General features: G+C 42.3%; 1 protein-coding gene across 10 annotated transcripts in view; it reads left to right on the forward strand.

Moving 5' to 3' along the window:
* The first annotated feature begins 5,850 nt into the window (after positions 1–5,850).
* The window catches only part of tnrc18 (trinucleotide repeat containing 18), a 161,448-nt gene continuing 139,984 nt past the window's right edge, over positions 5,851–27,314 (forward strand). For 6 of the 10 annotated variants that reach the window (XM_068055767.1, XM_068055771.1, XM_068055769.1 and 3 more), the window contains exons 1-2: positions 5,851–6,525; positions 8,286–8,612. In XM_068055767.1, coding sequence (XP_067911868.1) covers positions 8,414–8,612 — 199 coding nt within the window. In that variant the 5' untranslated portion in view covers positions 5,851–6,525; positions 8,286–8,413. Of the gene's footprint in view, positions 6,526–6,605; positions 6,704–8,285; positions 8,613–27,314 lie in introns of those variants that run through there. The other 4 variants (XM_068055772.1, XM_068055774.1, XM_068055776.1 and 1 more) reach the window with 2 other exon arrangements.

The raw sequence follows: 27,314 nt of genomic DNA on the forward strand, positions 1-27,314 counted from the left end.
ACATGCTGTACAACATATAGAACTGTTGGTAGAATTTGTGCTGAGGTGTTTCAGAAACTTTGCATAAACTCAGAGTGGCTGGTATAAAAATAACAGAGCAATGGGTTTGGAAAATGTCAGTTAAAGAAAGGGGCCTTGTTTGAACCAGGTGACAGATCAGCTCATTCTTCCAGTAGACCGATTTAGCTAACTTCCTAACTTTAACGCAGTGAATATCACTAACACAGAGACTTTACCTATTGATCAAAGGCTGGTGTCCAGCGCCTAAAACGTGCGGTTTAATCTCGTGGCGGAAATGAACGTTTTCATTCCCAAATGCCTAGTGTCAAATCCTCTCTAATCTTTATCCTCCTGATTCCGCTCCCCCACCTCCCATTATTTCTTTGCACAAAAAGGTTTTGGAAATCCAGATTTAAGACGGAATTACGTAAATAATTGTGTGTGTTATGTTTCGATGCCCAAACGCGCGTTGCACAAAGTAGCCCATATGTAGCCTTCAACGAGGCATATTTTCACTAAAGAATTCATGTAGCACTGGCCCCAGTGGGTGACATTCGGATCAGTTCTTCACAGACGGAATAGGAGCCGTAAGCATTTTTGTTTAGCTTACTGTTTATTTGACTTCACCAGCATAGCCCAGAACACTAAAGTGATTCAAGAAGATGAATTAGCAGCCGAGAGACCACTTTTTAAATGACTGATTTGACTGTTTTCCAGTGCCGCTGTAAGATGGGGACGCTCTGATCTTAGTGCTCTCGTCCCCAGAACTGTAGTGCCTTTGATTGAAGAACGATGCTGGGCTAGCCCAACGTGCATGTCCGTTCCTCACCTGCGCCCCCACCCCCACCCCTCCCCCCCGCGCTAAAACTCTCTTGGACCGAATTCCCTTCGAGGTACCGCTACTTACACTGGACTTAGAGAGATATCTGTCTGTCTGTATTATGTAATTGTACCGGAAGGGTATGTTCCCTAACTTGACATGTCCCTTACTTCAAATATAGTTCACAGTTCCAAAGTCCTTTTGTTACACGGTTTAAGTGAGCTCCTGGGAAATGAAGTTGCATTGCATGACAACCCGCCAAAGCTTGGTCCCTCACTGCAGATGATTTTAAAAAGGTTTAAGTAGCGCTTAGTCGTAGTTCAGACCACTTGGAGCTAAGGTGAGCACGGAATCCTCAGCAAAGCCTCCCCAATGAAACAAGCGTGTTGTTATACTCTGGACGGTAACTCTTTTTAATGTGTATTTATGACTTGAGGACATGATTTCAATTTAGGTATATTGCAGAAATCCAAAGCCTAATTCGAGAGAATGCACACGCGATGTGGAACCATAACCAAGACAATTTGCCAAGGAGAAAACGTTCGACTTTTTATTATCATCACGGATACGCTGTAATTCTGTTCAATTTCCTCACAGATAGGTCAGTAAAATATAACGCGCTCAAGCCAGAAACGGTGTCAGCTCACGTGTCTCTTTAATAGCCTGTCCTGGTTATCTTAGTTTAATGTTAGTGCACATTGCTGCAGAGAAAAATATACATGCAAATGGCTTAAGATGAAGTAGTCTTTATCTAGGATTTGGCCTGAACTCTAAACTGGAAGAGTTGAGGAAAGTTTGCTAAGGCTGCTTTTCCCCCTCAGCCGTAACCCAGGTTACAGAAAACGTCTAAACAAGATACAGAAAGAATTGTGTCAAAGACTGATTTGTTGACCGTTGGATCATTTCATTACCTCAGTGCGCCGCTTCGTTTTATTGACTCAAAAGCAGTGAGGCTGAAAACACGCCTCGTTTTGTCAAACCCTCCCCCTGTAGTTGAATGTGAAAGGACATACACAATAGCATCCTTATCTGCAGATACACTCAACCAGTTCTCTCCGGTTGCGGTGCGGGCTGGAGATAGGCGATTTCTGGTATCCCTACGCTACATAAAGGTAGCGTTTACTGTGCTAGACGATGTGGCCATATTGTAAGGCACGTTTTAGCATAACGACCGCAAGTGGAAGTGTAAAACAGACATGGTCACAATCGCCTGCATGTTTCGCTGTATGTTCTGGACTGATTCGGCGCATTTTCACACTGCGAGCAATACGGAGCAAGCAGTTGCTTGATTAATGTGGAGCAACATTACATTGTGTAGGGTTAGATTTATCTTAGCAACCAAACACGCACATTCGATTTATAATTCGCTTTTTGCCTAATCGCGTCCCTCTCCGCAATATGCTGAACGATGCAAGACGCGGTCAGTGTTTTAATTCAGATTGATTGTATAGGACTTTAGACAGTGACAAATAGATGGGTTAAGAAATAGAGCAACGCCCTTACATAATTTACTGTGGTCAACCCGGTGAGATGTATCGTCACACTGCACCTCTGATCTCCAGCTTTGTGATGAACTGTTTGCAATGCAAATGTCCGGGAAAATTAACTGATCTAAATCAATGAGCTTGCGCGCACCCACACACACATAGGCAGAAAACATTACGTCTACCTTAGCAAATATAAACGGTGCAAAGTAGTCATTATCAACCGCACCGCCCTCACACATACACAACGGTATATCTTGGTGCAAAGTTCATGTAGATTTTGCTTTTGTGAACTCGGATTCCAATTCTGACCACAAAAAATTGATCGGTTATTTTCAGAAATTAACGACTATTTTGTCACAAAATTGATCGCAGCTCTTAAAGAGGCAAGTGGTGCCATTGGAAGTTAGGTAGTGGTAGTTGAGGTTCGGAATCTAGTACTGAGTGAGCATGGGGTCATCTCGCTGTACGTGTGTCTAGTGCAGACCCCCATTCCAAAGCTTTCACTAGAATTACTATTGGAGAGCCTCGGCGATTCTAGTCCACAGTAGATTACAATCAGAGACATTTTCAAACGCTATGTTGATTGACACATGGAGACCTTAAGCAGCACACCAAGGACGTGACGTTCTTTGAAATATCCTTTCAACTTTGAAAGTTTTACCACATCTATTCCTAGGTGTCTTTAATGTTTTAATGCAACGTAAATTGCAGTAACAAATTGCCTTCTCAGTATCAAAACCTGTTGTTCCCACACAATTTTTAAAAATGAACTATTTGAAGTGCAAACTAAATGAGCGTGTGTTTAATTTCTGGTTATGTAAACTCGATTGAATAGACTGACGAGAAGGGGAATTGTTCCGTACAGTGTGAATTTCAATAGCAGGAATGAACGACACCCTCCCCCCAAGTTTTTAACTTGTTCCTCAAAACCACTGCACTGCTGCAAATTACTGACCTCTGAGAAAACAAAACGACTGCGAAGTTTTAAAAGATACCCTCGAGAGAGAAGAAAAATACACTGTCAGACCCCGCCCATCCGCCAAACCCCGTAGCCGCTGCAAAAATTCAGTTCGAAATATGGCCTTAGCCCCAGCGGTGAAATGGACGTCCGGTATGCACTGAACTGACTGACTCCCATGAAATGTCTTCTACGATGTTTTATAGAAGGCATCACCTACTCAAGTCACATCATGCAACCATTCTATTAGTACAATATATTGGATTTGAGTTCAGCTCCTTATGGGCAATATCCGAGGACTCATCGGCTCTGTTTATACAAGGCTTTGCGAAGTGATATAGCTATATCACCTTAATATTAGATTTTAAATCAATTTTATTTCATCCTTTTATTCATATTTGCTCGGGCTGGCGCCTAGAACTCTAGGCAAGTTTGAAAGCCACTTTTAAAAAAATGAAAAATGCTGTGCATAGTATTTAGTTTTAAATTGCGCCCTAATTTGACCCGATTTATCAAAGGATAGATATTTTCCAGTTCAAACCTTTAATCTCCGGTTTAAAGCAGCAGCGCCTCTTTCCCATCTGCAGCCCTGTCGCTTTCATATAAATTCAAAAATCAATCAACGAACTTATGATCTATACACGGGTTGTCAGTAACTATACTGCTGTGATACAATTTAACTACATCTGAGAACCTTCCAAATGAAATAAACTCAAAGCAAAGGGGCCCCTACCACTTTTTTGTGGATTTTAATACACACTTTGGAAAAAGAGAGCCCTACAAAGCTCACGATGATAGTTGCCCAACTATTAATGAAAGCCTGCCAATGACATGTTGGATTCAAAAGAACTAGTTTGCGGTGCAAAATGTTCAGCTTACAGCCAAGCCACAAAGAGCCCCCTCCCCAACGAAAAATCGAAAGTTAAACATTTCATGGTAGAATTAGGACATCCCGTCTTAAAACGCGACCAGAAATGCCCATTTGAGGCCTTTGGGAGTAGAAAGCTATTTCTCTGACATCCACTTTCCTCAGTTCTCTCTCTCGGTCGCTGAAATTAGCGTTTGAACGGTTGTCCGCTGTCGAGACAGTTGTGTGCGGGGGAGGGGTGGGAGGGGAGAGCCCCTTTCATTCCATCTACTGCTAGCCCTTCATTCCTTGATAACGCGACGAGCAAAGTCTCTGTGTTTCCCCCAAGGTAATTAATTGTTGTAAGGGCTGGTTGGAGTCTGGAGAATTTGGGGCTCTCGTTCTCGTTCTCTCAGTTCTCCCTCCGCACCCCACCCCGTCCAAAATTTAATCCAATGACGCTAATCCTCTAAACAGTTTTATTTTAGGGTTGGGGGAGGGAGTCACTCAGTTTCGACGATTGGTCCACCCTGTTTTCTAGCTCTTTCTATCCCATTTCAATATCGTTCTCTCAAATCTTTGTCAAGCAACGACTTTGAATTTGCATGCAGGGCGGTTTTTTTTTTTGGGTGCTTGTGCCTTCATTAAAAAAAAGTCTATATATAAAAGCGAAAGCTATTTGTGGTATGTTACACGTGGAGAAATGGAATGCATTGTGTAAATTTGGAGAAGGGTGCGAGCTGGGCTTTCATTTGCAATCGCCGCACATCTTTCTAACTCCAACACCCTGCCACGTGTTATTAATGTCTGCCAGGGAAGCAGTGAATACATTTGCCAGCAAACTGTAACTCGGCATCGAAGGCTTGTCACGGAGGCAATGCTATTTACCGCGGCATTTTGCAAATAAAAAAAGCCTTCAACTCAAGGGCGAACTACCAACTAAATCGCTGCAATGGAAAGCATATAGCACAATAAATTTAGCTCGGTAACCTTGCAGGCTGTAGTATGCCCTTCATTACCCAGACCTCAAACATGGCTCCCAATTGCTCGAATGTTTTATTATTTTATAAATTAAAAAGATTACACACGGTTACAGTTCTATCTGTCATCAATACCTATGACACACTTAAAGAGTTCAATTCAAGGATCAGATATGCACAGTCATAGCTCGGCAGAAATATAAAGTTTAAAAAAATACATTACAATCCCCTTTGTCGATTTAAAGCAATCGCGCACTCCACAAAGGCACATGTACTGCACGATATTAATCAGACGATTTACTGTTATACATACCTAATGACGTTACAGCTTCTGTTGCATCCAAGTGTTTAAAACAACGAGTCACAAACTGTGAACAAAATCAGGGAAAGAAAAAAAAATTCACACGGCGTGCTAAATGTAACCAATTGTTTTAAGATTCCTTGACACACACACACACACTAAGAATCCAAGGAGCAGGCGTTGCATTTAATTACAAGCTGATGGGATGCAATACATTGATTTCCTACATTTTAAAATATATCAACGTTTTTCCCATTAGAAGAGAAAGGAAGGGGGAAAATAAGTTGGAAAGGAAGCTGTCAGTCATTACTGCTCCATTGATCATTCACAATCTTCTGCATTCTGCTGCTGCCATCAGTTCGTCCGCATTAATTATCCCTCCCCTCCCCCTTTCTGTGCGGCTCCCCCTCTCTCGCTTTCTTTCTCCATCCTGTCGCCAATTTGAGACAAATACAACGTTGATGAGTCCTCCAGAAGTTGCTTTTCTTTCATTCGAGGCGCGATTGTGCCTGGGAGATATTCAGATGAGCTCTTCCAAACATTCAGACGGTTGTTCCCCTGGCGCTCAGGGAGCTCATTACTATTTTAGTCCCTTTCCTTGTGTTAGGGAACTGGAGAAACTTGAAACTGCCTGAAAAAAAAAACATGGAACAACACGGCGAGGCAAAGTAGATGGGGAACTTGAAACTCCTCGCAAGATTCTTATTACTATTTTGATCATTCACGAGAGAATGGGGGAGCCTGGAAACGGTGCCATTCTGGGCACCATTGTAAACGTTCAATGCCGTACAAAGGATCGCCTTGAAACCTCCCGTACTCTCTAATTGGTTTTTCAGGGACGTCGCGAGGGGGAGCTGGGTGAGCCAATCAAAGGCGTGTTTACATTGATTGATTGACAGCCGCTCCAGCCAATCGGAGCGTCAATACACGGGATGATTGACAGGAGGCAGGCGATAGCGAAACAATGTGTGCTTCATTGCAAAAAGAGAGTTTGGAAGACTGGCTAGAGTTGAAAGAGGTTTTTTTGCATTTTGTTTTCTGTATGGCGATTCCACAATCTGCGTTCACCTAAAACCTGGATTTAAAACAAAACTGCGGGAAAACTACTCAGCAGTCTGAATCGCCCATAAACGTGAGTAAAGTTTTACAGCTAACGTCCTCTTCTAACTATTGCACAGTCAACCGTGTTTGTAAGACGTGAAGTAATGAGAAGGCGCGTAAACCGTGGAAAACATTATTCCGGGTGCATTCGCACAAGTTTTGATTGTGAAGTGAGATTCACCAGAACACAAGCCGTTCTCGGAGTAGAGGTTGGATTGTTTGTTTAATATATATGTTTACAATTTTGCTGCGGAAGAGACTGTTTTACTCTCTGCTGAAGTTAGACCGGAGCTTTTGTAACGCCGAGTGAGAAGATCGGTGCTTATTTGCTTCCTTTTTTTAAAAGAAAAAAGTTCTACTTTCCCCTTTTTTGACAGAAATGAAAATAAGTGAAAATAATCAAAGGTGGATGCGTAATGAGCTCTAGATATTTCTGAAAACCGAATAAGTTACATTTTACTCAAAAGTAGAGGGAGGGGGGGGGAGTTGCAGTTGATTGTAGTGTTTGATCAAATGGCTGTTTTTAATTAAAATCAGGATTTAAGCCATTCCATGAAACACTGGCCAAAGCCAGAAAACGAAATCAAGGCTCCACAAGGATTCAGTTGGCAAATGTGGCGGAGCCTTCTCGGCACAAAAAAAACATTGAATCTATCCGAAGATGTTTTTAATAATGTCTCCTGCTTCTACTAGTACATTTTGGGATAACTTACACGCCTAACCGATGGGTTTAAGACATTTGTGTCTTCGACATTTGCATGTTCCAGCATGTTTATGCATCACATATTGGGTGAGAGCAGTCATTTGTGAATGAACTTGGGATTTAAGAAGCTGTTAAAATTCGCAGTGACAAAGCAGCTATACTCTTTAATGAGGAAACAAATCGGTCGATTGTACGTGAACGAATCGTAGCAATTGAAATGGTTTAGTTAGATAACGAGGGGTAAATGTTATTTTTAAATCAGCTCTCCTGGACACGGCTGCACTGCAGTGAATAGATCCAAAATATTCTCTGCAGAGTTAAGCTTTCACTCTCTGCTTGTCCATTAGTGACGCTATATTTAATTTGAACATACAGAGTCTGAATCGGTATTTTTTTTTTAAAGATTAGCATTGTATGCAGTGTTTTAAAGATGGTGTTTAGCTTCTGAATGTAATTATTTATGATTTTATATGGAGAGAAGGGCTCGTGTTTACATTCGCTGGTTATTTTTCGCAACGAGCAGCTATTGCAGGCAGCTGTTTTTTCAGTATGTACCGACACTCCAAGCACATACTTGGAGCTGTAAAGTTATAATAAAGGCGGGAAGATTAACCTGACCGAACAATTCCTTATTCTCTGCTTTTATGTTGGCGAATGAGGGGCGCGGGGTGGGTGGGGTACTCGTATAATTTTCCATCGGAATGGTTTTAGAAGCAATGTTTAGGTTTTCAGACTCAATATCTGTGGGTAAAGTTATTTAGTGAATGGTGAGGCAGAACTTGAATTCGATGATAAAATAGCTGTTTACAAAAAGACTCGGCAGATGTTGGTAAACCATGTCGTACGAGCGCTCACATTTCCTTAAATTGCAACTTCTGGTTAAAAGGGAGCACATACGCCGATCTACAAAGGAAAGGGAAATGTTTTGAGTTTAACATGAAGCGTGAATTGTATTTTCGCCCCTGCTTCTTAAACCAGTACTGCGATATTTTACTGAGTTCCTGCAAAATGTATGACATGAAGAATCAATATTAATTCTTAATTGCACCCAATACATTGAGGTAATGTTTCTCTCTCCTCTCGTGCAGATGCCGTTCAGAATGCCTCAAAAAAAGCCTGATAACACCTTTGTAAATCTTGGGACTGTCTAGTAGCCTGAATTAAACAGGAGGGATTTCTTCCGAAACAAAGTTGAAAGGATTCGCGCTGACTGATTATGGATGGGAGAGATTTCGGCCACCGAACTGTTCACGTCCCGTCTCCTCTGCTTACCGGGCTGGGCATGGAGGCTCACAGGGTCGGCGCGCCCGCCGGCAGGATCGCTCCCTCGGCCGGCCACATGAGCTCGGCGCTCGGCTCTCATCTCGCCCCGGGCAAGTACCTCTCCTCCCCGGTTTCGGTGCACGGCCACTCGGGTAAGCCTTCCTCTTATAATTCTCGATGTGATCGCGCGAGTAGATTAAAAAGGCGTATCTGTGTTACATGTGGGGCCACCTTAGAGTTATCGGAAATCTGTTTTTAACCAATGATTTTTCAAAACCACGAGAGTTTGCTTAGTGAAAGATAGTTCTTTAATTGAGAGGGGGAGAACTGAGCTGCGAAGGAGATTGTAAGGATTCTAAAAGTTTGCTTAGAAGTTCTGCAAACTTACTTTTTTTTTTACATACAATGATCCAATTTAGTATGTAAATTGTGTTAACATTTTAGGCAAATAATCCTTAACAATAATAGTCAGGGCCAAATGTCCATTATCCAGATCTCATTGACAGTAATCAGATGTTTCTGTGTAGTTCCCTCTTTTATCAAATGTTAAGCGCATTCGGAGTTTTTTCCCCCATTGTGAGTAATTGTTACTGTTGTGTGGAGAATCGGTACTGTCAGACAACGGAGAGGCAGCGAACTGTTGAATATAATGAATTAAATGCCCCGTTCTCTCAGAGTTTTGTGTTCAGTATTAACCGACAGGCTTACTTGTAGTAGTATTGAGATTGAGGAAAGGGGTGAGCTTTAGTTCAAGGGAGCCATGTCCGTCGAAAACGTTCGAGTTTAGTGTATATCTGTAGCGCTAAACAGAATTTTGAAATCCGCTCTGTAAATCAGCGTTTTAAAAAACAGAGAATACGAGCCGGTGAAGACCAGCGTTTGGTGCTGAGGTTATATCTTTAGAGCGGCGGCTTTCCTTTGGATTTTTAATTCCAAACCTTACTTTTTTTGCAGACGAGAAATATGTTTCCCTATAACTAAACTGGTGTTGATTCCATGTTGGTTGGGAAGTGGCATTTGGCGTTTTGTTCTGGTTTGCAGACTTGCTCCTTTCAGTGCGTTGCCAGTCAGTCGTTTCCTCTTTTTTTGTATAAAAAAAAATCGAACTCCACATATCTTAAACTGCAGAGCGGTTAAAAGCAGTGCGGGAGGGGAAAAAAAAGGTTCCCATCTGCCAGGTTTAAGGCAGAGAATGTGCAGCTCGTCTGGCAGAGGAGTTTTCAGTAAAGGGTCGTCCCCAAAAGTTAAATTGAGAGGAACTTAAAACCGATCTAAGTTGCAAACAACTATATTTGGTAAATTCGAGCAGATATTCCGTAGTTTTGTGTAAAGTGCTTCTAACTGTTCTAATTCTCACGCTAAAAGTGTCCTTTTTGTATGTAAATACACAAGTAAATGCAGACAGCAATCTTTAGTGTGTAACGCTTCGGTCGGTGGATATTTCTTCTGGGACGGAGTTTAGGCGAGGTTTGTAGGAATGGAACTTCATGTGCATTCGCTATACGTTCCCGGGTGCCCGTTCTCCATCGACCTTTTTATTTTTGAACGTTTATGCCAGGGAACTGATGGTAAAACCGCGCACACTCCAAAAACGCACAAGACATAAACAGGCAGAAATCTTGACCTTACAAAGCGAAGTAAAAGGTGCTGGTTGGGGGTGGGGAGTTAAGGGTGTTCGCCAGCTGGTTAAATGAATTGTAAATGTTTCTTCAGGAAGCTGCCCCTCGCTGACTATTTTTCCCTCAAGCATGCAAATTGTCTGACATTCACGCTTGTTAGGGTTGATTAGAATTGCGCAGATTGTAGAGTCACCTTGTATGAAAAAGGACTGGTGGAGCAGGACGTAGGAAGCGCTAAACATGACGCTTGTGAAACCACATATATTTCATTGTATGGGTATATATATATATCTATATATATATATCAGATGGCAAAATGATTTGTAGGCAGTTCGAGATTCCAAGGAGCAATGACATATGCACCTTGAAAAATGCATTATTGCTAATATTAGTAAGCCCAGTCTTTAATTCATTCCAGCACGTTTACTAAGGTTTAGACCGTTAACTATTTACATTTTGACCGTCGCTGCTTTGTGACTATGTTTACAAACTGGAGCTTTTTTGCAGTAATCGTCTGCTTTATTGTCAAACGCGGAGGATCTTTTTAAAAAAGTTGCAGTTCCCTTTATATTATTTCCCCGGATCTATTGAGCCAGATTGCCAGCGATTAGAGTTCGTTATTGCGATTCTGCTGCCCCAACACCGTTCTGTATGAAGTGGAAGGTTTAATTTTCCTATATTGCTTTCATGCATTTTCGCCTGCACAGCTGAGGTTAACTGTTGTGTGCTTGATAATGGAGGATTGGGGGTTTAGTTCAATCCCTACAGGCAGAGCCGAAACCTTTTTGATTTCCTAGTTTAAAAAACGTTCAGCGGTTCCCTACTTTACAACAACAAACATCTCAAAAAATCCTTCATTGGCAGCAAAGCGTTTTGAAATGTTCCGAGGTCGTGAACGGCGCTATATAAATGCAAGTCCCTCATTTACCGAGCTATATAAACATCTGACGGCTTCTTGCTTGAGACGGCGGCTCAAAAGGAGACGCTTTTCATATATTTTCTTTGGGCCAATTTGAGTGATGAGGCTGACTGGTGTATGCGTAATCCTGGAGGAATGAGGCTTTCATTCAAACCCTGTATGTTCCGAGGCAGAGCTGAAACCTTTATGATTTTCAGTTTCTCTCCTTGTTTCCTAACGTTAAATATTAATCGAGGTTGCTCGGCAAATCTTCCTCTAATACTGCACTTGGTAGTTAAAGTGTTAAATCAGTGCTATTTCTTGTACACTTGTAAATGGTTCCGATGGTGAGTGTGCCTCTCTAACAGTTACATGCGCTTTCTGCTCATTTTTTGTTCATCCAGTTGAGTGAAATTGACTTTTAATATGTATCTTTAATAATTACTGTGAATGGCAGCTTTCGCTGTCCATATGTCCTTACCACATTGCCTTAATGGCTTTTTAAATATTACATTATGGACAGTGGTTTTAAGTTACTGTTAAAGACTTCGGCAAACGTGCAATCGGAAGGTTGCTGTGCGTTAAAATTAAGAATACTCGGTCGTATTTCTTCTCAGTAGCACTAGCTATCCAGGATAGACTTGTGGAATTACCAACTACCCACAACAGTGTGGGCGATTCTCTTCAAATATATGCAGGGGTTAGACATGAAAAACTGGCCTACTTAAAGCAAGGCATATTAATATGACCATGAGAACTGTATGGAGTAAAACAAAAAGTGTAAAACCCTATTTAAGAAGCTACATGAAATGAAAGCGCACAGTTTAATGTAAACAACTCTACCAGGCCATTTCGACTGGGTTTGACTATCTGTAGGTGTGTTGACAAGGTAGGACGGTTGAATCTTAGATATTCTGCTTTTAAAACGGAAAGGCTAAAGCTTGGGAAAGGACAGTACGCGACTGGAGACCTTGATGTGATACTCCACATTGACAGTACCCCCAACAGTGCCCTTGGAAAGTACAATATTAACTGGTACGATACTCTCTTGAAGTATCTTCTATGCCATATCCACTGAAAAATTCACATAGGCTTGTGTCTGTATCAACATAGCGCGCAAGACTTAACTATGCTAAGAGAAAGCCGAGTAAAGGGAGTGCGTTTCAAACCCCGTATTTAAGGGCACTGCATTCCCTTCCGTACTTTATTTCGCCGTGACGGACTCTCGTCATTTTAAAAATTAAGCCCGTGCCCTCTTTACCAGCTCAAATTCTCACCGGGTCTGGACTCAGCCTGACAAGAGGGATACTGCGATCGTAGCGTCGCCGCGCAGAGACCCGAAGACTGTATCGTGGTCTTTTGTGCATTTTACTATAATCAGGGACAGGGTTTTTCGCCGTCGTTTTCGGGCGTAGTGTTCGGCCAACGAACCTATTCCAGCGAGGTAAAGTCAGCAAAGTTGCTCCTTAAGTTATGCCAGCACGGGACTGACTGCCAAAGGCAGGAGCGGGTCGTTTTCCCCTCCTAGCCAGACGGAGGATTCTTTTAGATCAGTGCCGTTTTGGAGACTTTAATAAGGTCAGGATTTGCATCAGCAAAGTCGGGAGGCGCAAAATGACTAAACTGGTAAAGGTCAGCAAACCACTAGAAAATTCAGACAACAGACCGGGGATTGCAAACTGTGTCGCTTCGCTACATACTTCGGCCGAGAAATGACATTATCGCCAACAAAGCCACCCTTTTAGTTTGATATTTACTTTAACTTTCGTTGCCCATGCTTGCTTGAACGCAGCGTATTGAATCTGTTTTGGTTGTGATTTATCGGGACATTAGACAGCGTGGTCCACTCTTTGATCGTTTAGCACTGAGTGATCCAGTGCCCAAAAGAAAAAGTTTCATACGCCGAGGACTAGGTATGATAAATGAGTCAGATGGCTCTAAATTACAGCCTGACCCCTTCCAAAAATGGAAGTTATTTGGCGCAGCTTTAACCCTATTCGAGTGATCAGGCTCGAAAAGACGTGTATATTTATCAATGTATCTGTTTCATTCCCTATTCCCTGCTTTTGCTGCAGTCATAATGCAGGGGAGCACAGTCTTGTTCTCGGGGGTTCAAAGCTTCCTCCAAACAGACTATTTAAGATGAACATTTTGAGAACTGAGTCTCAGATACAGTGCGGAACCCCTGAGGATACTAGATCATAGAGGAAGCTAGAGAAGTTCGCGAGGGAGAAAGGAACTGAAGGGTGGATGGGGGAGGCTCCTATGGAGTATGGACCAGTTGGGCCGAATGGCCTGCCCGTATCTGTGCTCTGTCTTCTATCTATGTAACATGGGGAATGTGCCGAAAGAGCTGTCCGGCATCCAAAGAGTTAAAATCGGAAGGCGAGTGCAAATGGTCATCGGTGTTGGAAGGACCGGGTTGAGATCGCGATGTCCAAATCAGCACGGACAGATTCTGAGCAGCCTTGTCCTAGATAGCAGGGGGGTGGGGGGGGGGGGGGGGGGGGGGGATCCAGTTTGAAACGCTGGCACCAGAGAGACCTGAAAGCGCAGACACTAAACAGGAGCCTCGCCGCTCCCTCAGGACTGAATGCCAATGTCCTGTACCACAATATCCGTTTCGCAACTGTCTTAACGTCTATTTTCCACGTCAGTCTTCACACATAACACACACAAAGTTCAAGATTTTTTTTAAAAAAAGGTTCCATGTTTACATTTATTTTCCTTCCTTCCCTTGGAGGTTTAGTCTAGACTTTTACTCACCCGGTTTATACACATTCAATAAGTAGATGTAATCATACTTTGAACGGCTCCTGGTTTATTGATTTCTCGCCACCACTCCAGGCTATTACTGAAGGGTGAAGGACGAGGAATGTTGCACCGCGCCGCGCTGTGTGAGCCATTATCAAGGCATTCCCTTTGCTTGGGTTGAATCATTTGACAGACTTTAATTTACCCCCAAAATATTCCGCTGAAAGCTTCCTTTTGATTAGTCGACTGAAGGGGCTTTAGCTCATTTTAAATACTCCTGTTTGATTCCGACCTCCAAAGTATTATGTCGCCCTTCTGTCTCCCGCACCCCCTACCCCTCAGTTTTATTTTTGCTGCAAGTTTTAGGTCTAGTGACTGTAGCAGTTTAGCTGTGTTTTTACGCTTACGTAAGACATTGAAGTTGCGATATAATTTCTAACTGGAGCTTTAAAAAAAAAACCCTTTCCAACCAGCGAAAAGAATTGGGAATTTGCCATGTTTAAATCGGAATGTCCCTGTCAATTCCACGTCAGTGTCACGCCGTCTGTGAACTGAGCTAATTTATACGGTGGAGTAAGCAAATAGGTCACTGCCCTTACAGTTTGAAACATAGTGTCAGAGAAATCCAAGAAGCGCCATAATGCAAATTACATTTGTAGATCGGCGTTAGACTTTATTTTAATGAAAATGGTTGTAGTTTGCCTTTTCTGTGAAACATTAAGAAAGGTGGGTGGAGGAGTCAGGTACTAGTGCAGGAAATCACCAAGTTAATAAATTGAGGAATTAAAGATAAGGTAAATCAGGAGGTTCCCTCATGGAGTGACTCCAGGTTTGGAGTTATAAAAATCTCATGATTGTAGTAGCCTGAGCAGGCTGACGGATTAAAACGAATGTGTAGTTTGAGATCGTTGTGAATACTGGAGGAGGAAAAAAACCTCCATGTTTAGGTTAGCTAGAATCTCATTTAAAACTAATGCATTCGTCTTTAAAGTCGAACTTTTTTTAAAAAATGGGAGCTGTTATGCTCTGGGAACACATTGCTGGGAAACGATGGTGGAAACAGTTTTAATAGGAACTTTCAAAAGGGAATTCGATAAATGCTTGAAGGGGAGAAATGCAGCTCTGTGGGGAAAGCGAAGCGGGGAGAATAGCATCGCTCTTTCAAAGAGCGGACACCGACACGATGGGCCGAATGGCTGATTCTGAAAGCAGGACATTTCCGTCCCAGCTTCACATTTTACATTTTAGTGTCGCCCGGGAGAGGGTTCGGGCGATAGAGTTACTACTGGAAAACACCCTAGTGAAGATGTCTTCAGCTTTTGTGTATTTGTTCTTGTAGATTTTCAAATGCAGTCTTCGACAGGCTAATCCCGCAACCGACAGAAAATAAAGATAATCTTTAGCTTTAAGTCCCCCCACCCCTCCCAAAAAAATATTGAGGCAGTCATTATTGGTAATTTCTCAGAGCATAGTGGCTAACAGCGATTGGCAAGAAGTTGGTGTGCAGTATACAGCACATCGGCTACTAGCAACTGCATTGTGGTGAGTGGGTCGGGAGTTAATGTCAGATAGGGTTTTTTGTGCCCATTAATTCGGAAACATTAGCAAAATTGCTATTGTTTTGGAAGATTTTATTTCGAGCGAGCCCACCGAGCTTATTATCCGCACAAGGTCCCTCGATAAATAATTTCCTAGAAATCATAAGAGTTGAAAGGGCACTTTGTACCCCCACGCCCTTTTTTGGTTTTTCGGCATCTTGTCCCACTGAATGCTCCTGGAGAACACTTGGGTTTTGTTACTGCAAAACCAATCTCTTTATGTGTCTACAAGCAAGCGGCCAAGTCATAAGTTCCAAGTGTGCTTTTGTCTTGAAGTTTACAGGAATCCCCCTTTCCATAGATCCTGTAGTTCATGTCACAGACTATATTCAGAGGCATTCACCCATTGCTCTTTGTTACTGGGGTTACATCCACGTCGTCGGTCAGACCACCAAGCGCAATGGAAGCAAGAAATTCAAACCAGACGGATTTACTCATGTTGTTCAGTTACTCGTGGCAGTCCCCCATTGGCGGCCGTGTCTCCAGCCGTCCAGACCTTAAACTGGAATTCTCCCCCAAAACCTCTCTATCTCTCCCCCACCTTCTTGAACACTCCTTAAAAACTATCTCTATAAGTTCGTTTTTGGTCACCTGTCCTAACATGTGGCTCCATATCATTCTGTCTGATTACGCGCTTGAAGCACTTTCGGATAAATTTTGCCATATTATAGGCGCTATATAAATGCAGGTTGTTCTGTACATTTCGTGTCGGTCTGAGCTCAGAAACAGGGGCAACTAGTCACAGCCCCGCTCCCCCACGCTCACGCCTCCTTTGCACCGACAAGTCGAAACTGATGGGCGCGCATTTCACTGCTGCTCCAGTCCAAGTTGTATATGCATAAGCAAGTTTTGCGGTGTTTTACCCGTTATGACAAAGTGCCAGTGGGAGAGAAATTGAATGTCAAATCTTAAGTATTCATCCACATTTACAGCGAAGTTTCTATGGAAACACATTATCGTGTACTTCCTCTAAGACCGTGGAGCATCCTTATAGTAGCAAAATGGTAATGAGGGGGAAAAAACCTGGAATACCTCTGTAAGTAACTAAGAGGTATGTAGTGCCAATGAATAAAGTAGAAAGCTGTGGTACAATTCGCTCCAGTTTTAGTATGCCAGAGAGCTTACCTCGAATGGGAAGGACTGTGTTACTTCACATGTCTAGATAGTATTAAGGGACCTATTACTATTGGAGCGGAAGTGCCTTCAATAGGGTTCTATATAGAGGAGAGTGGGTGTTGTTGGCTTGGGTTAGTGGTGAATTGAAATGTTCTGCACTATTCTAAACACTACTGAATGTAACTATTCAGAAACATTGCTTATCTACTCTGACCTGTAGTAAGTAAGGACCACCTGCTTTTAAAAAAACCAATTACTCCTCTGTCTTCACAAAGGCAATTTTTTTTAGTGCTGCCTTTCATGGGGCGCTGGTCATTGCTGTTCAGCCAAAGACTGTGACCTGGCTTAACTGTGAAGTCGCTAGGAACGCCAGACATTTCCTTTGCGTTTGGGCTTGGCAGTAAACGGGGTTCCGCACAGAGCCGTGTTATTTGCCAGAGTATGGAGCTTGTCAACATTTGCATGCTTTGGGTTCTGCTCTTGTTTTAATTAAAGTTTCCCCAGAGGCCGGAGCTGGATTTTCTTCCAATACACAGAGGTATAGAATAAACACAACACTGGTGGGTGGGGGGGTCTGTATTTTTGGACATGCCTGTCCAAACTTGGCAATCTTTGCTGTACTTCAGGATATTAATAATCCTTTCATTGACTTAAAAGGTAATGTGTGCTTTAGCGAAACGTGGAGCGCTGGTCTGTACTGCAATGCTGTGTGTAGGTTAACACTGCCCGTCTATATTGCAGACAGTAAAGTATATTAAAGACCTGTTTGTCAGTGCTTTAGTGGTTCTGGTTTACATTGGGTACCCACAACATTAATTAAAGCAATACACATAATTATCTGAAATGTCAAGCAGTGATCGTCTTTGCAGGCTTGACGCTTGAAATTTACTCTTTACAGTCTTTTACCAAGGCTCCCACTTTATACTCTGATCTTAAAAATCCCATCTGTTATAGATTTTCCTTTTTATCTTGGACCATATCATTGCCTTTTAATGTTTTAAAACGTTTGCGTCTTTATTCCTGCTGAATTCACTCCTTAAGACCCACCAGAATTTTGACGGGTAAGTTGAAGTTGGTGCATTTATCAGAAGTTATAGAAATGGCTTACTATACATACATTTGATCTACCGTTTTTGCGGTGCTACTGTCTTGTTGAGACGTATCGCCCTATAGATGGAATGGGCTATATGTTAACATTTCTGGGCACGCTTGCATTTTTAAAACTCCCACCGTGAAATAGAGACGTTATAATTTTAATTCAGAGAAACGACATCTCTTGAACATTGTGGACAAGTTGTATAATCGCCTCTACCTGCACACCTACAGTTTCTGGAGAGACCGAATCCCAGGTTTGTGTTTTTAAATAAAGGATTCGACTGCTTGCTGAACGGCATAAAGTGGTGAAAGTTTCTTTTTAAGAAACACACGAGTGGGAAACTCAACAAAACTATTTCGAAATGCTGATTGCACTGAATTGTTTAGTAGGTGTTTATATATTTTTTTTAACCAAGAAAAACAAGTGTATGTATATGTGTGTGTGTGTGTGTTGGGAGGAGGTTAGTTAAAGTAATGGAAGCTGCCAGATTGCAGCTGTCAAATGTTTATTGTTCTTAACTAACTACGCAAAAGGAGAGGCGAGAACACAAACTGCTGCTGTGCGGTTGGGTTCATATATTGCGATGCATAATTGAAAATGTACTTGTGAAAAGCCAAGGCCAAGGGAGCGGCATGCTGCTCCAATCATGCTGCAATCCTGGTCGAACAGCCAAAAGCTGTCGATCTCCCAAACTTAACTCGGATGAATCGAGATTTCATTTATTTTTTTGATGAGGTGAGACTTTGATGATCAATTTGTCCTGTTTTCTCCCCTTCTGTTTCACCAGAGCTTTAGGATAAGTCAACGTTTCTGGGGGAATAAGGAAGCACAAAATCGCCCCCAAAACCCCAAGCAGCCAATGGACAGATACTACACATTATCCAGAGTTCACTTTAGACCTCCTGTCCTACCTGACTGCTCAAACAGTCCTTGAGAGGGATGGGAAATATCTTTTTTTGTTAAGCTCATGCAAAAAAAGTTCCAAACTCAAACTAGTAGTGCAGTATATGAGCAAGTGTGTGATAGGATAACACAGTTGTACCATTGAAGGGAAATGGAAGCATTTCTCTTTACAGCCCTGTATAGATGTTGTGAAATCTAGTTATATATTTAAGAGCATTTTGTCAACTGTAGAATTTTATAATTTTATGTGCATACAATAATAATGGCAAAGGAGAGTGAAATGAGTCTTTAAAGTCTCTGCCAGAGTCTCCACGGTGCATGCACTTCCACAGCAGCCCACTCTGAGCTTTTGTGTTATCAGTTCAAATGATTGAGTCTGGCTGACTGCTGGCAGCTCTCCCCTTGGTCCAGGCTTGTTTTTAAAGAGACACAAGGCAGATTCCAGCCTGACAGCCCCGTCACTTCATTACAGTCCACAGCCCCCTGTGCTCAAATCCCTCGTTGCAATTTCTTTAAGCCTCTCTGTTCACCAGCACCACCACCCCCCCACACACGCACAACTCCTTTGACCAGAGTTATAGAAGAAGGAGAAAACAATGAATAATGCATAAACCTGTTTGAAATGCGTGCCAATCCATAACTTGGAAAGGCAAAAGCGCTGAGGATTCTTCTTTTCTGGGTCTTTTATTTGCACAGAGTCAGCAGATTGCCTTATCTCTGGTGCATTGCTTTGGAGAGGAGAGAGGACCCATCTGTCTGGACACTTTGAATATGGTGGACCATTTAAGTGGATGAATTTTTCTTTTTTTTGGAGGGGGAGGGAAGGGGTCTGTGCCACTAAGCCCAATGGTATAGATTCACATTTTAACCATCAACCCAGATTAAGTAGGAATCAATGCACTATCTGTTCACCCCAGCCCACTTTGCCTGGTGCAGTATTGCTCTGTAAGTTTAAACCATTTCACATCAAACTTAATGAAAGCCACGGTAATACCCTTCCTCCCGACTTCACCTTACATTTAGAAATAAGTCACAGGGCCGATCGATAGAAGACACATGCACTTTTTCTTTTAATGCGCTGTTTACGCAGATCGACCTATAAACCCACAGCTTGCCTTCATGTTTCCAGCTTCAGAGTTTCATATGGTGGAGATTCTGCTGAAGTTGAACTGACAACGGCCAACTGTCGATAACCTGGAATACTTCTTAATCCTAAATCTGTATACTTGGCAATATTTGTAAAGGTGATATGTTTAATTGGTTCCTTTATGGAGGGAGAGTCAGAGTATTACCCTTTATCTAGCTGTCCAGTTAGTTTCAGTTCAGTCCTGGTGCAGCTACAAGGTATGTGTATGGCAACAGACTGGAGTTATACTGCAAAACTGCAGTGGTACTGAGGTCAGTCATAAATTAAATTCTGCTCCCCACCTGGCTACTTTATAATGTTGTGAGTGTCCATTAACATTGAGAAGAAAGCTTAGAAATTGCCCGAGGTGCCTGTCTACTCTTAAAACACAAATCCATATCGATCTGGAGTTATACTGCATCTGATGTGAACTCAAAGCAGTATGAAGTGGACTGCCACAGGGACACCCCTACCACTTGGGTTTAGTTGTTGAGTGGGGTTAGGCTGGGACCACACTTCCTGACTTATGCTGCCATTTTTATGTCAATAATACATACCCAAAACAGCCTGACATTGAGATAAGCGACAGTATAACTGCATCGAGATGAAACTGCTTTGAAATGCTAAAATGTAACTGGATTGATTGTCATTGTTTGAAATTCAGGTTTTGTGTTTAAACAAAAAAAGTGTTGATTTTTGATCCCTGAATTAACACAGACTATAATTGGATTTTTAAAAATGTATTCTCAGGATATGGGCATCACTGGCAAGGCCAGCATTTATTGCCCATCCCGAGTTGTCCTTGAGAAGGTGGCGGTGAGCTTTCTTGAACCACTGCAGTCAGTGTGGTGAAGTTCCCCCCACCGTGCGGTTAGGGATGGAATTCCAGGATTTTGGCCAGGCTTCAATGAAGAAATGATGATATGTTTCCAAATCAGGGTGGTGTGTGACTTGGAGGCCCCTGTTGTCCTTGTCTTTCTAAGTGATGGAGGTCATGGGTTTGGGTGGTGCTGTGGAAGCTTAGCAGAAATTTAAAAGTATCATTATTGAAGAAGTATTAAATTTTACAATCGTAGTCTTACTTTAACTTGACATATAGATGCCAGCCCTGAAGGACACAAAACACTTCTTTCTTAACCCAAATTGAAGGTGGCCTTGAAAATGGAGAATGGAGTAATGGCCATCTAGGGAAAAGTCCCTGCGAAAGCTTTTAGGTTAGGGGCATCCTTTTGTAAAGTAGTAATTTCAAAGTGAAGACTGATGTGTTTTATTAGCAGTTAGTGGGGTGTGTCTGTCAGCAGCAAAGTGTCTGTGACATCTCCCTAACACCCGATGACTCTTAACACCCCATGACATAAAAGCAATCAGAAGCTTCCAAAAAAAACCTCTTCAGTCTTAGGTGAGAAAGGAATTGGTTTCCATTATTTTTTTCTCTAACTTTGTCTGTAACAAGCCTGATTCATTTTGACCAGATATGTTATATCTACATCTGATTGATACAAAGCAGAAAATGGTTATAAATCTCTAAAACGAGATAAATGTGGCAATGGTCTTGGAAACATAGTAACATTATAGGAAATACGGAGGCTGCTCTTTATGAAATGTAACTGTCCTCAGACCAACATATCTTAAGAAGTGCTTATCATATTGATAATTGTATGTAAATGATTAGAAGTAAGTGTGTTGACATATGCAATATTTCAAATCATTTTGGGATTCTTTCCAATTGATCTATCTTCCTTTATTTTCATGGATGTTAATTGATGCAAAACCAATACTGAGAACCCTGAGTGTTCGGTCGACAATAATATTGCTTAAGTGTAACTGTAACAGCAACTACATCCCTCCCCCTTTTAAACTTGTACTTTCTAACATTTGATAGCTGAAGTTTCTTGCTCTCACCATGAAGTATAAAAAGATTCTTTGAAATTGGCCTGATTATATCTCTGAGTGATGCGTTCTGAAGTTTTCTGTGCTGCCTGACAGGCCCCATCTTTTCTGGGTGAGAATGCCTGTGTAATACAGATTCTATGGAAGAGAAGGTGTAAACTCCTTCAGTGCTTAATTCCCTAGGAATAATGGGGAATTCAGCATCTGAGTCAATAATCTTTCAGCTTACTTTACTGGCTGCCTTTGCATACAACATCCCTTATTTATTCCCACACTGTGCCACAATAAAAGACTTTGGGTGGAATTTTAAGCTGTCCCCTATGGAGGGTTTGGAGGAGGGGAGAGCAAAAAATCAGGTGGGATAGTGGAGGCCGGGGTGGGGAGGGGAAGGGGGTGGGGCCGCCATCATCCCGCCTCCACCGAAATTTAGTGCCGGACTGGACGGCCATTCACATGCTGCCAATTGAGGCCCTTAACTGGGTAATGAATCCCTAATTAAGGGCCTCTTCCCACTACAGCTGCAATTACCCATATGGCGGGTGGCCGTGTCACCGCACGGGAAGCACGGCACATAAAAACATTCCAGCTGCTTCCCGGCTGTGGGGGGGAGGGGTGGGAGGCTGAACGAGGGACCCAGCATTGGGTAGGGGGGGACGCTGAGGACCACCCCGCTGCCCTTGCTACCAACCCACAACCCCCACCCCGCAAGACGCCGACCACCCTGACCTACCTTAAGCCTGGTTCCAGCGCTGCTCCTCTGCGGTGACGCTGCAGCTGCTGGAGTCTGATTGGCCGGCAGCTCCGCAAGGCTGGGAGTTCCTGCGACGGGGTCCTAAATCCTGTGGAAGGCCTGCCGCTGTCCAGTTAAGTGTCTGATTGGCACTAAATTTGGCAGGCCTTCCATAAAAGATGCGCGTAGGGATCTCGGCATCGGTTTCCCCTGACATCGAGACCCCCGCCACCAGCATGAAATTCCACGCTTTATTTTTACATTGATGCATCCGTACAGAAAAACATTTTCTTCCAAACTGTTAAAACCCCACAATTTTACTTTTTTATGTTAACACTATGCAGTTTTATGTTTGTGGGTGTGATAATCCCATTTCTCACAGGTTTAATATTCAACATGTGTACAATCCAGAATGATGACTCATGTATGTGAAATGACACCTTGATGGTCCCAGAAGTAGCTTAAAAGGTGGAATTATTGCTTCAGTGGAGGTTATGCACAGATAGGATCTGCTGTCTCTGAACAGAATCAGTGTGTCCTGGATATTCTTTCACTCAGGCAAGAGGCAATTATAAATTGTACATACATATGCAGGGACCATCCTCCAATTTGCTTGCACTTAAAGTTGAGGAAACCGAGACTTGGTCACAAGCATTTTTATTTGTTTGCGGTTGAAGATTGCTTGGACATGTTTTGACAGGAAGGCATTTGAGAGAACTGGTGAAGTATTAATTGCTTTGATCCCTGGTTGGGCCCAGTTTGTGAGTTAACTTTTTCCAGTACTATCTGCTGTGTGCTAAACTGGGAATCTGTCCCTTATTAGCCCTGACAAGGACTCGGTTCCTTTACGGTGTTTGCCTTATGTTATAGCTTTAAAAGGCAATCTCTTTCTTGGCAAAGGTTTAATTGCCTCATCTTGAATTTTCTGTAACCCTTGGGAGATTGCATAATATGCAACAGTACCAGATACATAATGTTTTTAATGGCTGTGCTAACTCCACGGAATGGTTTCTTACATTTCACAGAGCCTGAATCTGTTTCCCATCACCAAACATATACAAGATTGTGCAAGTCAGCCTTACTGCTAAACATTATAAAGCAACTCGTGTTTGTGTGTGCCTGTCTGTCTGTGTGTGTCTGCATGCGTATGTCTGTGTGTGAGCATGAGTGTGTGTCTGCTTGGGGGTGTGTGTGTCTGTCTGTTTGTGTGTGTGTGTGTGCGCCCGAGTGTGTAAGTGTGAGAGCATGTGCGCATCTGCACCCATTTACTTAAAAACAACCACAAATGCTAGGCTGTATTCAGAGGAAGGAAGACTATTTCTTAATGTTTGGTTAGATTTTAATCTTTTGAGGACTGTTATCTTGTTTCACCTATAATAGCATGTTTTAATATTTTTCAGTGCGCTCAAATGCACAAAAAATACTGTTCAGTGAATTGTGCTTTGCTCAAATTCTGCTTTGTAAGGTCTAATTTTTGAAATCTTCAAAATAGAGCACAGAATTCAAATAGTGACGTATGCATAAAACAGATTAAAAATCCTACATTCCCCACTTACAGTCCCTCGCACAACAATACCAGAGGCTTTGAACAGAATGTGAAATGTGATATTTTGTGACTTATAATAGTCATTTACTGACATCAATTTGAGCTTTTGGTAAGTCCCTGTCCAACCTGTAATGTGCCATGTAGAATATTATCAAGTGTGCCACAATATTATTATAGAAATAGATACTCAACTAATGAATTTGTCCTTGAGTTGGTCTGGGCACAGTACTTTTGCCCATGTACTTTATCCAGTGGTTAAATTGGAGGCCAGCTAGCGACATTGCAATAACACATAACACAGCAAACGGTGAAATATATTTTTAGCCTTTCAGTTTATTAACTGAGCAATTGACGCACATGCTGATGGAAAAATATACACACACACAAGCATAATCCCAAATTCTGAGCATGCTGAGGCTCGTTGGCAGTTGTATTTGTTTGTTTGTGTGCCAATATGTTTAGTAAAGCCCAAATTCTTGATTTAATCAGTAATGGATTGAGGATTCGATTACAAAAATAATTGGCTGCCGTGGCTCTAATAAAGATTTATGAGGTACCCCAAAAAGAATAAAGGTGTTGGTGGCCTAACAAGAGGTAATGATGATTTATTGCACAGTTCAGCTGTGGCCAATAAATCTGTATCTGTTATTCTAATGAAAGCTGTGACCTTTATCCCCTTGGTGAAGGATTCTTTAACTTTATAACGTGGTATCAATTACAAAATTATGTTTCAACTGGAATTTGAACAATGCAAAATGTTGAATGTTTTAAGAAGTGCAGCAGTATTAAACTTTACAAGATGGCTGCCTTTCACCTCCACTGCCCCACCCCTCCCCCACTGTTTATAAATGCTATTTATTTCAAAAAGGCTGTAAATGAAAAGTCCTGCATTCCTACAGAGTTTGCTGATTCGACTTTTAATATTCACCAACTTTGCTACAATAAGCTTTTTTAAAAGCAGAGCTTTTGGCATATTTTCCAAGCTCCCAAAAGACCCTCTGCTTAAAGCTCAAGTAGATTTAATAATAATGGCAGGTCACCTAAACCATGAATTGCTAACACTAGTGAATAGTTTCTACTTCTAGTTTATTTGAACAACTAACAAACATGCATCAAAATACATGAGTCAGAAAGAATATGATTTTTGATGTTATGCATGGCCTCAGCTCATCTGCTGCTGAAACCTTCATCCATGCCTTTGTTACCTCTTGCCTCAACTATTCCAATGATCTCCTGACTGACCTGTTATGTTCTACCCTCTATTAACTTAAGCTCATCCAAAACTCTGCTGTCTGTGTCCTAACTTGCACCAAGTCTCATTCACCAATTACCCATGGGCTTGCTGACCCACATTGGGCCCATTTGCCCTCCTGTAACTTGGTAAAATGACCACTACTTATATGGAAACCTGGACAGTGAATGTCGGCAGGCAAGCTGGCCACAGAGAGTGGCACAGCTTAGATTAGAGATACAGCACTGAAACAGGCCCTTCGGCCCACCGAGTCTGTGCCGACCATCAACCACCCATTTATACTAATCCTACACTAATCCCATATTCCTACCAAACATCCCCACCTGTCCCTATATTTCCCTACCACCGACCTATACTAGTGACAATTTATAATGGCCAATTTACCTATCGACCTGCAAGTCTTTTGGCTTGTGGGGGGAAACCGGAGCACCCGGAGAAAACCCACGCAGACACAGGGAGAACTTGCAAACTCCGCACAGGCAGTACCCAGAATCGAACCCGGGTCCCTGGAGCTGTGAGGCTGCGGTGCTAACCACTGCGCCACTGTGCCGCCCTAAACCAGCTGTGGCTGGTTCCTGCCCTCACCCTACACCCAACTACCCACATTTACCAGCTTGGAGAATCTGCTTTGTAATCTGATGAGAAACAGGATAGTGAAGATTCTGAACTACACTGTACTCATTTTTTTTTCTAAATATGGTACTGGGCTTTAGTTTTGTCTTGGTGTTATTCACCATAGTTTCTAAAGGGTTTGTCCAAGCTAGTGGAACACAGCTATCTTTAAATTGAGAGAAGGTTTGGCACCAGGGCACAGCAGTGATGCAGGTTCACAAACTGAAGGATTTAGTCACCCGCGACTGGTGTATCAATCCGCCGAGAGTCCTGGGTCTTCAGACTAAAGAGTCAGCTACTGTTCTCTGGACAGCTTCCCTCCGACAGGGTGGAACCCACTTCATGTCAGGATGTCACTTTTCAGACATTTCCCTTCAGCAATACGATATGTTGAAATACCACAACACTGTAAGATTTCAATAACTGCACGGGGAATAAGGAGTAATTGCATTCTTGTAAAGTGAAGCCGTAGCATGGCTTTTCATTATTCATTAATGCTATAGTACAGATAAATGAGCTACACCCGTTACCTGCAATTTAAACTTCAACAACAGAATTCAGCTGTTACAAATCCCATTACCCAGATACCTAACAACAACTTGCATTTACTTATCGTCTTTAATGTCGTAAAACATCCCAAGGTGCTTCAAAGAAGCATTATCAGACAAAAATTGATACCGAGCCACATAAGATATTAAAACAGGGATAGGGGTAGGTTTTAAGGAGGAAACGAGGTAGAGAGGTTGAGGGAGGGAATTGCAGAGCATGCAGACTAGGAGCAACAGCAGCCAAAGGTGGGGCAAAGGATACTGTGGATTTCAACAACCTGCACACACAAGTCACTGATAGACCAGTGTCATTCAAAATATAAATTTGAAATTTAAATATCAATTAGTTCAAGCATTTGGTAACTAGGTTTAAAATATAACTTTTTTATTCTTTCATGGCATGTGGGTGTCACTGGCAAGGCCAGCATTTGTTGCCCATTCCTAAGTGCCCTTGACAATTGAGTGGCTTGCTAGGCCATTTCAGAGAACAGTTAAGAGTCAACCACATTGCTGTGGGTCTGGAGTCACATGTAGGCCAGACCAAGTAAGGACGACAGCTTTCCTTCCCTAAAGGACATTAGTGAACCAAATGGGTTTTTACGACAATTGATGATAGTTTCACGGCCATCATTACTGAGACAAGCTTTCAATTCCAGATTTTTTATTAATTAGTTGAATTTAAATTCCACCAGATACTGTGGTGGTGGGATTTAAATCCATGTTTGGATTACTAGTTCAGTGACATTACCACTATGCCACTGTGATGTTAGTCAGTTTCTTTTTACTTTTTAATATCAACTCCTCTTTCAGTAATTTCCTTTGTTAATTTTCCTTAAAGGTGCTGCTTGGTGATTATCCCACAGGAGCCCTCCTCCTCCAGCACCTCACTGAGTGGGCATTCTTCACCTGTGAACTGTGGTGGTATCCTCAGGCTATTTGCTCACAGGGGCATCCTAACCATGTCCTGACCTCACCTGTTGTTCACAATGGCAATTCTTCCAGCAGGGATCACAGGAGACCTTGCATATTATTCCCAATCCCCCCACCCACCCCCTCCACCCCCCACACCCATTTCCAAACGTGCTGAGTCTAATTGTAGCATACCTGCCACAACCTGTTTGAGACCAGCTGTTTCAGCACAGACTAGGGCTTAAACTCCACTCATT

Source organism: Heterodontus francisci, chromosome 24 (genome assembly GCF_036365525.1).
Source record: "Heterodontus francisci isolate sHetFra1 chromosome 24, sHetFra1.hap1, whole genome shotgun sequence".
Classification (NCBI taxonomy): Eukaryota; Metazoa; Chordata; class Chondrichthyes; order Heterodontiformes; family Heterodontidae; genus Heterodontus; species Heterodontus francisci.